The 13,110-nt window shown below is 48.3% G+C and overlaps 1 protein-coding gene across 3 annotated transcripts in view; it reads right to left on the reverse strand.

Annotated features, from left to right (window-relative positions):
* Positions 1-13,110, reverse strand: part of Loxhd1 (lipoxygenase homology PLAT domains 1) — a 153,733-nt gene that overhangs the window by 66,722 nt on the left and 73,901 nt on the right. For all 3 annotated transcript variants that reach the window (XM_085676398.2, XM_085676399.2, XM_048419540.3), the window contains exons 16-21: positions 12,649-12,845; positions 10,462-10,654; positions 8,405-8,565; positions 5,278-5,752; positions 4,667-4,821; positions 1,671-1,804 (exon numbers count right to left, since the gene is read on the reverse strand). In XM_085676398.2, coding sequence (XP_085532524.2) covers positions 1,671-1,804; positions 4,667-4,821; positions 5,278-5,752; positions 8,405-8,565; positions 10,462-10,654; positions 12,649-12,845 — 1,315 coding nt within the window. The remainder of the gene's footprint in view (positions 1-1,670; positions 1,805-4,666; positions 4,822-5,277; positions 5,753-8,404; positions 8,566-10,461; positions 10,655-12,648; positions 12,846-13,110) is intronic.

Genomic DNA, 13,110 nt, shown 5'->3' on the forward strand with positions numbered 1-13,110 from the left:
AATGGGCCATCCTAGTAGGAGCATGGAAGACAGAGGTGATAAGAGTTATTTGAATTAAGGGGGGCTCACTCAAGATGTTTCAGAGAAGAATTATGGTATGTTGCTTAGTGACGGTTCTTGTGGTAAAGAATGTGGCTGCCTTTTGCCCTTGTCCAAAGAGTCTGCCTGAGGCTAAAGTGAAGAGTTTCAGATTAATTACATTGGCAGAAGAAATCTCAAAAGAGCCTAGTATAGACTCTTATATGGATATCAGTGGTAACTCTAAAGAAGATAAATAAGGAGCAAGTTTAACAAAGAAAAATATTTGAGGAAATACCAGAAAGTATAATGGAGTTAAATTCTTTGTTCAAGGAGATAAATGGATTAACAAATGGAATAAACAGAGTTATAGGTAACCTCAGGGTAAAACTCCACCCAGTTAAATTTCCAACTTGTGAATAGGAATTGAAGAAAAACTTAGAGCCAGGTGTGGTGGTGCACACCTTTAATCCCAGCCCTGAGAAGGCAGAGGCTGGTGGATCTCCGAGTCTGAGGCCAGCCTGGTCTACATAGCAAGTTCAAGAACAGCCAAGTTTAGGCAGCAAAGGACAGAAGGCTGGTGAAGATGTAATTGAATGAGAGTCATGTTCCAGCCCCAATAAGCAGCAGAACTTGGCATCTTTGGCCACATGATTCTGGCTTTAGAGTTAAGGTGAGAAGAAAGGTGTAATATGAGGCTGCGGGCAGGCCTGCTTTTCATCCTGCCTGGCTCCTGCACAGCTAGCTTAGCCCCACTGAGGCTAAGTCACTGAGGCCAGGCATGTGTCAGGGGTGTCCCTGAACAGAGGCCTAGTAGAGAGGTCATTGTGTGAAGCTGTGAAGTTGAAGCCTGAATTGCCTTCGAGACCCCAAGATGTTAGAGATGCCAGAGTTGTGGGATACCTGCCAAGGAGAGCTGCTAACAGGGAGTGGAACCAGCCCAAGAGAAAGAAGTGTGCTACAGTCAAACCTGAATGGAGTTTGAGCTCTGAAGAGTGTTTTGACATCAGACATGGAGATGAAGAGTTTGGCATTTTCCCACTTGGTTTTTGCTCTTACTTTGATCTAGCATTTCTATGTTCCTTTCCTCGAGTTTTGGAATGGTAATATATGCTCTGTACCATGTGTTGGAAGTATGTGATCTGTTTTTTTATTTTAATTTTTACAAGGGATTACAGTTAAGAGATTGCCATGCATCTCAGAAGAGACTTTGGACTTAGAAACAAGTTTGAGACTGTTGTGGACTGTGGGGACTTCTGAAGTTGGGCTAAATGCAGTTTCCCAGTAGAGAGTCTTTTACAGAGATTGAATGCTGTGAAAAACTGGAAAAGTTTTCTACATGGCCCTTTTAGGAAGTGCTGCTGATCTCTGGCCCCTAGAGCATTAAAACCAGATGCTCTAAGTTTATTTCTCCATGGAGAGCTGGGGGTGAACTGCTGAAGGGTGTGTTCTACAGGGCTGTTATCTGACAGGACTGGAACTTCTGGGAGGGAGAGAAGAGAGGCAATGCTCACCCTGATTCCTTACGGTCATCCTGTCCTTAGCCAGCCCACCCTCACCCTCAGACATCAAACTCCAGTACCCAGTCCTCTCTCCAGGGCTAGTTTAGTGCCAGGCATAACCTCCTTTCCCTCCCCTCAACTCCTACTCACGTGATCTCATTATTCATGTCGGTGATGTCTACCCTGTCCAGGAACCAGCCTGGTCTGTTGCCTGTGTTGTCATGGCGAATCCGAATCTTGGTCAGAGACCCCAGGTCAATGGCGTAGATGGTAAAGGTATCTGTCTAGAAATAGAGAAAGCATGACTCAGAGGGGTAACACATATCCCCAACTGCACCCCATGCTGCCCTCAGCTCTAGTCCCTTGAGCACCCAAAGGAAGACCCTAAAACCCAAAGCAACTAGAGCTAGGATGTGGAAAGTACATCTTCTGGTGTTAGCGCCATAGTTTTTGGGTTTTTGAGCTCCAGGGGTTGTTAGGCTCATCCTGACCTTGTCATCCTCCCTCCTCTGCCTCCCAAGCGCCAAGGTTTCTGGTGTGTACTGCGATGCCCAATTCTTACACTGCTGCATTATAACCCAGGCCTACAGGGACATCTTCTCACTTGCATTGATTGTATTAAAGAAGATAAAGGAAGGAGAAAGACAGTGACTTTGAGGGAAGCAGAAGAGAAGAGAGCTGGAGTTCACATTTGTTGTTGTTGTGTTTTGTTTTTGTTTCAAGATAGGGTTTCTTTTGTGTGGCCTTGTGATGTTAGAAGTCCTTCTGTATATGTGTTGCTCTTATTGGTTAATGAATAAAGAAGCTACTTTGGCCTGTGATAGGGCAGAATAGAGCTAGGCAGGAAAACTAAACTGAATGCTGGGAGAAAGAAGGCAGAGTCAGTGAGACACCATGTAGCTGCTGCCTGAGGAGTCAGACATCAGAATCTTGCCAGTAGGTAATCACCTTGTGGTGATGCACAGATTAATAAAGATGGGTTGATTTAAGATGTGAGAGCTAGCTAGAAATACACTTAAGCTATTGACTGAATAGCATTGCAGTTAACACAGATTTCTGTGGGATTATTTTGGGAGTCTACGTGGCTGGGAAACAAACAAGCAGTCTCACCCAACAGCCTTGGCTGTCCTGGAAGTAGTTCTGTAGACCAGGCTGGCCTTGAACTCACAGAGATTCAGCTTCCTCTGCCTCCCAAGTGCTAGGACTAAAGGCATGTGCCTCCAGCGCCCAGCTGGATTTCATATTTTTGATGAGCTTGTGTGGGAAGGGTACACTGAGATCTTATTCCCAGTGTACACATGTGTATAATCTCTTTCAACCCTGTTTGTATTGAACACCCTCCATGATCCTTCCTGAGCAAATCCAAGGAGACTACAAAATAGAATATTTGGACACAGCCCTCACTTAGGCAGCAGATGAATGGAATATAAGCCATATGTTCTATGGCCTACAAACATCTGTGGGTCACCACATGCATCAGAGGAAGGAGATAAAATGGAGACCCAGTAAGTGGATGGGGTTTTTTGGATATATCTTTAAAAACCACTTTATTTTGGAAAAAAATTCAAAACCTTCAGAAACCTTGCAGAAATAGATAAAACAGTGGCCCACCTTCTCTTAGATGTTGCCCCTATATATACAACATTAGTTGGATTACTCCATTTTGTCTCTCTTGTATGTTGTCTGTTTTTTTTTTGGAACAGTTTACAGTAGGTGGTAGATACTAGGATCCTTGACCCCTAAATATTTCAATGTGGGTCCCTAATAACAAGGACATTCTCATTTACCATCATGCAGTGATCAAACTTGTGTTAACTTCAACACAATACAGTCGTGAGTACTTGAGAATAGAGATAATGTTCTGAGAAACACATTGCTAGGTAAGTTCACTATGCAAACATCATACTGTGTGTTCACATAATTTGAGATGGTTCAATGCCGCTAGCTATAGCTAGTATAGGTGGTATACTCGTAGGGGACCACATCACATTCGCCATTCATTATCAGCTGAAATGTCACATGGCTGTGCTATTATCCAACATGCAACTAGTATTAACACCAACTGCAACAACTCTACCAGCCTGTCCTCTACAGGAATGTTCCAATCCAGAAATACAATGGCGATAACTTTCCAAGATAAGGCACTGAGATGCAGAAACAAAACGCAGTACTTAATCATGGGAGGGATGCTGAAAGAAAACATGGGTAGAAAGGGAACAGCTCGAGGCATGAGCTGGAAAGTATTTTAGCGGATCTTATTTATTGTCCCTTCCTGTGTTGACAAGAGAACCTGGTCTGGAGGGAGGGTCAAGAACACGAGGAAGAGAGGAGGGAGGGACAGGTGGATTTGTAAAATCTTGAAGAACAAGAGAACAGCTTTCTTCGGCCCTCATTTCCATGCCTTTCCCTTATTACTGGAAGAGTGAGGGGCATGCATGTCATGCATGACTTCTCTTACTGGGAAGAAGCATCAGGCTTTATGACCACTCTTTCAGGGTCATGGCAGGAATCCCTCTGCCCCTGTCACACAGCTCCACCACACTCTCCAGACCAGACTAAATCATTTCTGTCCACCAAGCCTCCCAGAGTGTCACCGCTTTGTCTTGTGAGACAGTCTCACTATATAGTTGAAACTGGCCTCAAACTGAAGGGCTGGAGAAATAGCTCCGCAGTTAAGAGCATTTGCCCCTCTTCTAGAAGACAAGATCTAATTCCCAGCACCCACATGGTCATTTACAGCTGCCTATAACTCCAGTCCCGGGGGATCTAACACGCTCTTCTAACCTCTGTGGGCATCGAATACATGCATTACACAGACATACATGCAAGTGACCTGCACACAAAAGATAGAAATACATCTAGCTTCTAAACTCAGTTCACAGCGTCTGAATACAGTATTCTCTAACTGACCCTGAGGACCAACTACCCTATGGGATTCCTTTGCGGGGACCTGCCTCTAGCCTTTTCATAACTCTCCACAAAATACTGCTACTTACAGAAGGGCAGCTGCAGCCAGGCCTCGTTGGGCTGAATGTAACACCCTGTTAGACACACAGCGGACAAGATACTGGCTGAGGTTGCTGTGGGCAAAAACGATTCCATATCTGGTTCTCACCCACCCAGGGGCCAGAAAGTGCTCACTCTACCTGGCCCTGCTCGAATTTGTTGGACTTGTCTGATTTCTTCAGAGGCCGCTCCCCTGTGTCCCCGTATTCTTCTCCGTAGATGGTCAGGTAGACGTTGGCATCAGTGCCAGCCTTGGGCACGTTCCCTGTGATCACCTGGACCTCGTAGGTGTTGGCTGGAGACACAGAAAAATGCAGCGTTGAGAACACCGGGGCCACAAGATAGAGCAGTGTCCCAGGCCCCTGGACCCAGGGAGACCCTGGAAGCAGGAAGGTTCCACTGCTATGACCATACCAACTTATTCTCCTCCCACCCAATGCTTGCATTTGCCATGAAATCCAGAGCCATTGGACCCCAGCAACCTTCCTATTTTACCCCCATCTATCAAGATGTGTGACAAGCCCCTCCCAAAGCCAGTGTTTCCCCTGGTCAAGGGTAAGGTTTAGCTCCAAACAGGCGGGTCAATGGTTACTTTCCATGTGCAAGTCAGGAGAGGTATTTATGGACCACAGTAGGATTCCACCTACTTAGTCTCTACCTGAGGGACACTGAGTCACCCTGCCCCCTCCCTGATCCCTTTAGGAGAAATATCCCCCCCCCCAAAGTTTTTTTTTTTTTTTCCCAGGCTTACGCTCAGGACCAGGTCGACCGGCTGGGACCAATTCCACGACAAGTTCATTGTCCTCCTTGCCCCGGGCCAGCCAGCGGTTAACTTCAAACTTGTACTGTTCAATCACCTCCTGCATCCCTGGCCCAAACTCCTCCTCTTCTTCCTCCTCCTCTGTCTCCTCCTCTTCCTCCTCTTCCGACGAGGACTCCTCCGACGAGGACTCTTCTTCCTCATCGCCCTCATCCTCCTCATCACTTCCTTTCTTTCTCTTCTTCTTCTTCCTCTGCAGCTTGGCCTTCAGCCTTTCCTTCTTCAGCAACTGCCGCAGTTTGTCCTTCTCCTTCTTCTTCCGGGCCTCCTCCTCGGGTGTCAGGTTTGCCTCCTGCACCACCAAGTGCCTCAGCCACACCATGTCCACGAACCAGCTGGGCCCAAAGCCCTCGCCCGTGTGTCCCAGGCGGATCTTGTAGATTTCACCCACATCTGCCGCTTCCAGCTGTGTAAAGTGCAGGGCAGTGGCTGACATGGCCCCTGCCGTCCTCCCAGCCTCTCTCAGTGCTGTGTGGCACTGCAGGGAGGTCTGGGCCCCCACTCAGAAGCTTGAAAGTTCCTGCTCCCCCACTGTGCCTGGCCCTTCCCCAGGTTTAAGGAAAAACATTTCTTTCTACTCCTGTGGCATCAATCTCCCTGTTCTTTAGCCCCTACTCTTCCTCCTATGTCTTCATTCACACAGCTCCCTCACAATGCTAGGATTTCCCTTAGTCCCTTCTCACCTCCAGCTCCAACCTATCCATAATCCTGGGCCTCATTATGACCCTAAACACACACAGACAGAGCCTGGAGGCTGTGGCACAGGCCTTTAATCCCAGCACTCTGGAAGCATTGGCGGGGGAGTTCTGTGAGTTGGAGGCCAGCCTGGTCTTCAGAATGAATTTAGGAGAGCCAGGGCTACCCAGAGAAACCCTGCCTCAAAAAACAAAAACAACCTAACAAACAAACAAACACAACACAGAAAGAGCCTTCGGTGTGGTCACTATTAGGAAGATACATTTAGCAATAAACAAAGAAACATGTTTCTCCTTTGTAACATATCAAATAAACAAAGTCCTCAAACATTTTCTCCAAGGTTCCCAACCTTGCCAGTCGCACAGACCCTTCAGCTCAAACGGGGCCCAGGATGTAGTTGGCCCTGGTCCTATCCTGCCAGGGAGGTGCTCCAGAGCTACGCTGAGGTTTGAATATGAAATGACCCCCACAGGCTCCTGTGTCTGAACACCCAGTCTTCAGAGGGTGGCACTGTTTTGAAGGCTGCGAACCCTTTAGAGGCAAGGCAGGAGTAGACCTCACAGTCTTAGAGCCCGGCCACATTCACTGCTGCTTTCTATTTTGTCACTATAGATATGACGTGACCGGCTGCCTCAATCCTGCCCCCATGCCTTCCTTATCATGATGGACCCCATCATTTTCAAACCATCAACTGAAACAAATCCTCTTGTCCTTACACTGAGTTTTCCAGTATTTTGTCACAGTAATGAGAAAATAAATTAATACAAGCCATGGGCTCCTCTTAAGGACAAAGACCACCCTTTGGAGTCTCTTTCCATGGGCCGAGGGCACAGTGAGTCAGCCTCAGATCCATTGTCACTCTGTCCTGAGTTCCACAGTCTCAGGAAGAGGGAGCTGGGGTTCAGACTTTGAGGGGAGTGCAACACGAAGTGTGTTTAGCTCTCTTGAGCACCTTGAGATTGAGTTCATCTTCACGCTCAACTCTTTTCAAAGTCTAGTTCCACCTGTTAGCCCATTTGAGCACCAACGATCAGAGGCCTGAGGCTGTCAGAGTCATGCACTTTAATGCCAGACCCAGATGAGAACACAGCTCTCCCGATTTCATGTTCAGGAAACCACAGTGGTTGGAGCCAACCCACCTTTGTCAGGAAATCATTAAGCAAGATGGTGACCAGGGCCTATGTAAAGCGGAATTTCTCTTTCTTTGTTATTTAGGGGATAGGAACTGTTGGCTCAGTTATATTCCTGTGACTGCGTATCTGACCCTGGCTCTTTTCACTGCTATGGGGACTATGAAGCCAACCAGGCAGTAATGACAAACTGGTAATACTGATGAGGAAGCCATGGAGGTCCCAACAGGTCAACACATAGGCCTGGGCTTGTCAGCAGTGTAGGAGGACATAGGAACCCATAAAGGCCTATACCTGTAATGTTCCAGACATTCGTGACCCTGGCTGGCTCCGATTCAGGGCCTTTCCTGGGCACTGGAGAAAGCTCTTCATTGAAGACCAAGGTGTTTGTGGTCAACCATGGAACACCCAGCATGAACATGCTTCCTATGCACTCATGTCTGCAGATACACACGCATGTGTTTGTACATATACATACATACACACATGAATGCTTTCATATCCAGCATAAAATACCCAGTGGCCTCTGCATCCTCCCCATTACCAGCAATGGGCTCACATCTACATCATTTTTTCCTTCTAGTCAAAGACTTGCAATGTGGAGAGAGGAGGCTCAAAGACATTAAAAACTCATTAGTAAACTCTGCCACTTCCCAGGAGCCTGCCTGAGAAATACGGACTTGTCACCAGCCTGGGAGAAGCTCAGAGTCAGAGCTATAGACAGGGAGTAGGCAGAGGAACCCAGCCCTGGTGCCATCATCGACGAAATAAGAACAAGCCACTGCAGACAGTGTATCAGGAATCCCTGACTGAACTTCCATGAGAAAACTATCTCCGAGAACACACCCACTCCCAAAGGCTGGTTTGACTGCTTTGGGGGTGTGGATGAGGTAGTACGTTTCCTCAAAGATCACCAGGCAACGCAAGTACAAGACCAGGAAGGACCCCAAACTCAGGTCCAAGAAACAAGTTACCATTCATGGGCACGAGGTGGACCATGGATGTGCATCCACATTTTCTCCTTCCCAGTTCAAACCTCTACACTCAGCTCATTGCTTCCAGGGGTCTCCCAGGAACGCAACAGAATTTAGTTCAACCTGTCCTCCTGGTAACACCTTCCATCCAACTGGAGGGAGGCAGCCTGTTCTCCAGTGGGTGTACCCAGGGCACGGGCGCCGCCACAGTGACCGCCAGTCTCTGCTGGCACCCCCATAGCCTGCACTCTCACACACCTGGAATATGTCCTTGGATGCTCGATCAAAAACTTTGGAGCGGCTGGAGAGGAAGAGTACTTCAGTCTTGCCTTCTTCGCCGTAGATCTGCACATAGACTCGGGAAGTGGTGCCTGCGCCGCCCACATCCCCCGTCCAGACCTCAATCTCATAGTGGACCACTAGGTGGACACATAAGGGAGAAAAGGGGCATTTAGTAAGAGCAGCAAACACTTCCCCAGCCCTGCCCACCTGCGCTTCCCAAGCCCATCCCGCATGCCTGGCCCTTCACAGGTATCACCTTCTGCAACCTCCCCAGTACCATGAGCCAACAGTCTGCAGATGGACAAGCTTGGGTTTAGAGGAATTGAGTAGGTTGTGTAAAGGGCAAACCTATACAATCGACTGTCATATCACGTCACTGACTGCAGCACATGCGTCCTTGGAGGCCAGGAGTGAGGGGGACCGTGCAATGGCTGGCACTCTCTACCATCTGCCTGCCTGCTGTAGTTTGAATACTTGTTCCCGCTAAGACTCACACTGAAATCTAGCTGTGATTATAAGATGCAGAAGCTTAAGAAGTGATCAGGCCTTCTGGCTGAGATTGAGTGTGTCCCCTTCTTTCTCTGTCCCTATCTGCCGTGACAGAAGGCATCCAGAGGACTCCCACCAGATGCCAGCACATTAGTACTGAGCTTCCAGGGTACAGAGCTGCAAAGCAATTAGTTTGTGATCATCCCACATTATATAGTCTATAATACTGTACAGTACCGCTACCATACTACTGCAATACTATAACAAAAAAATAAATTAAATTATAAAGCTACTGATACTAGGCAGATACCACAGGACAAGAAGCAAAAACAGCATCTTTTTTTCCTTCATTTGAGGAAGGGACAAGAGGTGGGGATGACAGCGCTCATTTAAATATAAGCGCCTTTCAGAATACATCAATACATGGTCCTGCACAGGAAAAGCTGTGCATGTTTTGGTATTAGAGGGTGGCGGAAGCATGTCATTGGTAGGGAGCAGTAGAGGGCACTGCAAACAGAGTAGCTGTGTCTTCCTAAAGAACTGTGGCACTCTGTGTCCACTGATGTGAGTACACTGAGACTTGGTGGAAAAGAATATCAGGATTTCTTTTTAGGTAAAGTTAGGTGTGTGTGTGTGTGTGTGTGTGTGTGTGTGTGTGTGTGTGTGTGCATGGAGTGTCATCCTCTCTTTCTACCTTCATTTTTTGAGACTGGGCCTTTCACAGAAATCTGAGCTTCTCAACTTAGTCTTGACTCCCTGGCCAGCGAGCTCCAGGGTCCAGCCATCTCTTCTCTCTCTAACCCACTCGGCACTGAGACTGCAGATGCACACACCACACCTCGCTCCCCAGTAAGTGCTGGGGACCCTAGCCCAGCTGTCCCTGATTGCTCAGCAGGCCCATCTCCTTCTGCTGCAGTGAGGGCTCACATCACGGTTCTCGGAAGACAGGGCCAGGACCTTTAGCTTCTCAGAAGAAGATGCTCACCAAGCCGGTCTGCTCACCCTCCCCTCTCACCCTGTTCCATCCAGCCTAGGGTTCTCGCTTCCCTATAAGGCAATCTGCTCACTCCCTCACAAGGATAGACTTTGGTCTGTTTTGTTAACAGCGACCTTCACAAAGACCAAGGTAGGACTGGCTGGAGAAAACTCAATATACATTTAAAATGAAAAGGCCAACCTCCTCAGCTAGTTTTCCTAAAGAAAGATGTAGGTTATGCCATAAATTTTGCCCAGGGTTGAGAATATACACATCCCCTTTTTCTATAGTTTTCCTAAACAAAAGTTCTATCCACTGGATCCTCATCCTTGCCATCTGTGGAATGAGCCCTTGTTGCCTTCCAGACCCACAGTACTAGGGACAACAGGAACTCCCTGCTCCCACTCCCACCCATGTCTCTCTTCCACACCACAGGGAGATTAGACTCAGTCACCACATGGCCTGTCTTCTTCCTTTGACTCCTCCTCCCACTGATTCCATTATTCCTCCTCCCTCATTGGACCAGGGAATACGGAGATGTCAAGGGCCCACACAGCCTCTTCCGTACGTTTCTGAATCTCCACGACCTCGCTGGGGTAAAGCTCCACCTCCAGACGCCCATCCGCCTGGTTCTTATCCAGCCAGCGGTTGGCAGGGAAGGTGTACTGCTTGCCTTGGCGGGGCACACGGATCTGGACGCTGCCCAGGAACCAGCCTGCATGCATGCCTGTGCTGTCGTGCCCGATCACCAGCCTGTTGATCTGGAAGGAAACTCCAGAAGGGAGTGTGAACAGTGGTGTGCAGGAATATTCAAGCCTCCGCCTCCATCTCTCTGAAAAATCCCCCCCCCCACACACACACACACTGGGTCCTCCGGTGCCTTGGGAGAGGCTCTGATCTGGCTTGTCCAGGTAATCTGGGAATCAGGAACTGCCTACTCAGGTGGTACTTTCCTACCCAGAGGCTCCACCCCCTCCTCCTCAGCTGAACTCAATTTCAAGGTCAGCTGTGAGAAGCAAGTAGGGTGTAGAGCTGGGAAGAACTGTGGAATCGGTTAGGTCCTTCAAAATGAGGCTGTGGCTACAGGAGCAGTGAACTGCTCGGCACATCTAACAGCTGTTGCTGCTTTACTTCGGTTTGAAGTATTGCGGTAGTGTGCGCATTTCTGCATCGCTTCCTTGTCATTCCCTTCCTGTAGGTAAGACAACCTCTCCCAACATGGTGCTTCTGTATCTCACCCTCCTTTTACTCTTGGACCCAAGGACCACTGTTCTCTGTCCATTAACCGTCTGTAGTCACTTATTTGACACGGGCACATCTTTGCCTGTAGGCAAAGGCCTGAGAGCGCAGGTGGCCCCATCATCGTCCTTATGCGCATTTGGTTTCTCAGGGCTTAACAGTTTTTGTTGTTGTGGGAATGCTGTATATGGGCCAATTTTCACATAGATGGAATTAGCAGATGGCCTCCAAGAACTCTTCCAGGCCTGACTTCTTCTCTGTAATGGTTTGGGGTGGAGAGTAACCCTACCTATGCCTGGTGCCCAAAGTCCATATTTAGAAAATCACCTACCCAAGTCCTGGCTTTTGCTTTCACACATACTAAGGGCCCCTTTGATGAAACACTGTCACAGCTGCCACAGTTTAGTCTGTGGGGCACAGGCTCCTGAGTCTGCTAGGAGAAAACCAGCTCCGTTTATAAAGCCTGGGAGCACTCCGAACGCCCGACTAGGCAGAGGAGAGCGTCAGTGTTTCTCTGTGCTGCTGGGACTTCCGCAGTTCCAGGGAGAGAATAAAGAAGAGCTACGACAAGGGCAGCTGTCTGTTGTCGGGCATGACTGGGAGCTCCCAAAAGGCGGGGACTGCCACTCACTTCTACATCCCTTGGGACAGGAGGTGGAGCAATTGTTTAGCAGTATATACTGAGCCCTGACTATAAGTGTGTGGGTCTTCTTTACATAGTCAATGCTAATAATAATCCCCACAGCATCTCCATCACTGGGAATGAGAAAACTGAGGAAGACAAGGTTAGATAACTTGCACATGGCAAGTCGGTGGAAATGGTGGGCTCCCAAGCTCTTGGCCACACTATTCACTGAGGGAGTTTCACCAACATGAGAAGTCTCCATGGCCTTCTACTGAAAATCCCCTTCCCCCTCCCCTTAGACACCCAAAAATCCTTCAGTAAAGGGAATCAAATTGTCATTTCACAATTATTGATTTGACTTCAAAGATAAGTATGTTAGAAGTTCGTTAACCTCAAGGGATAGATGACTGCCACAGGATCCTTCCCTGGAGTGCAGACTGACGAGCTTGCAAAGGGTGTGCCCCACCCCAGGGCTCATCATGTGACACTCGGAGAGGCACAGTCAAATCTGGAACTGGGAAATATTGTCATCCCTTCTCTTTGGTTCTCCCTCCTCTCTTTCCCCTCCCTAAATCCAGTGTCCCCTTCTCCAGCTCCATGCTCCATCTGTAATCCTGGAACACAGGTAAAATGTTGGGGGTAAAGTTACTAAAAATGTGTATTACAGCCTCAAAGATGTTCTAAAAGCAAAATTGCTTATTTATCTGCAGCTGCTCTGGCCCCGGGAGAAACTAAATGCCTCACTAGTAACCTCTAAGCAGGCAGTTCTTTTCCTTCAAAATGGGCTCACCCTTGTGCGCATCAGTGCAGATGTGAATGTGAATGTGGACATGCGTAGGCCAATGTAGGAACATGGCGACGATATCACCTGATTCTGGGACAGATACTTACAGTCCCAATGTTCAGTGTCTCCAATGTGAACTCATCTACTCGGCCACGTTCAAAGTAGTCTTTGAGGTTGTTGTCGGAGACAAGCAGAACTTGCTTGATGGTGTCAGATTTCTCTCCATAGAGCTTGATGTACACCTTAGAATCTGTGCTGGCCCCGGAGACATTCCCGGTCTTCACACTGATGTGATAGCGAAAGTCTGAGCATGCCAATCAGAGAGAGACAGGAAGTTAGCGCCGGTTGTACAAGGAGCGAGGTGTTGGAAAGGGGGGGGGACAACCTTCATCCAGGGAAGACCCAGGCTAGGAGTCAGGACACTGGAGCCTGGAGTCCCAATCCTATAACTGGTAGCAGGGGCTCCCTCCATCTCTGTGGAGCCCCCTCATCTATAAGACCAGGGCCCTGCCTCTTCCTGTTCTGTAAGAGGTGAAGGTGCTCAGAGTAGTAAGTTTTAAGCAAAAACA

The sequence above is a fragment of the Myodes glareolus genome, chromosome 13 (genome assembly GCF_982192425.1).
Source record: "Myodes glareolus chromosome 13, mMyoGla1.1, whole genome shotgun sequence".
Taxonomy (NCBI): domain Eukaryota; kingdom Metazoa; phylum Chordata; class Mammalia; order Rodentia; family Cricetidae; genus Myodes; species Myodes glareolus.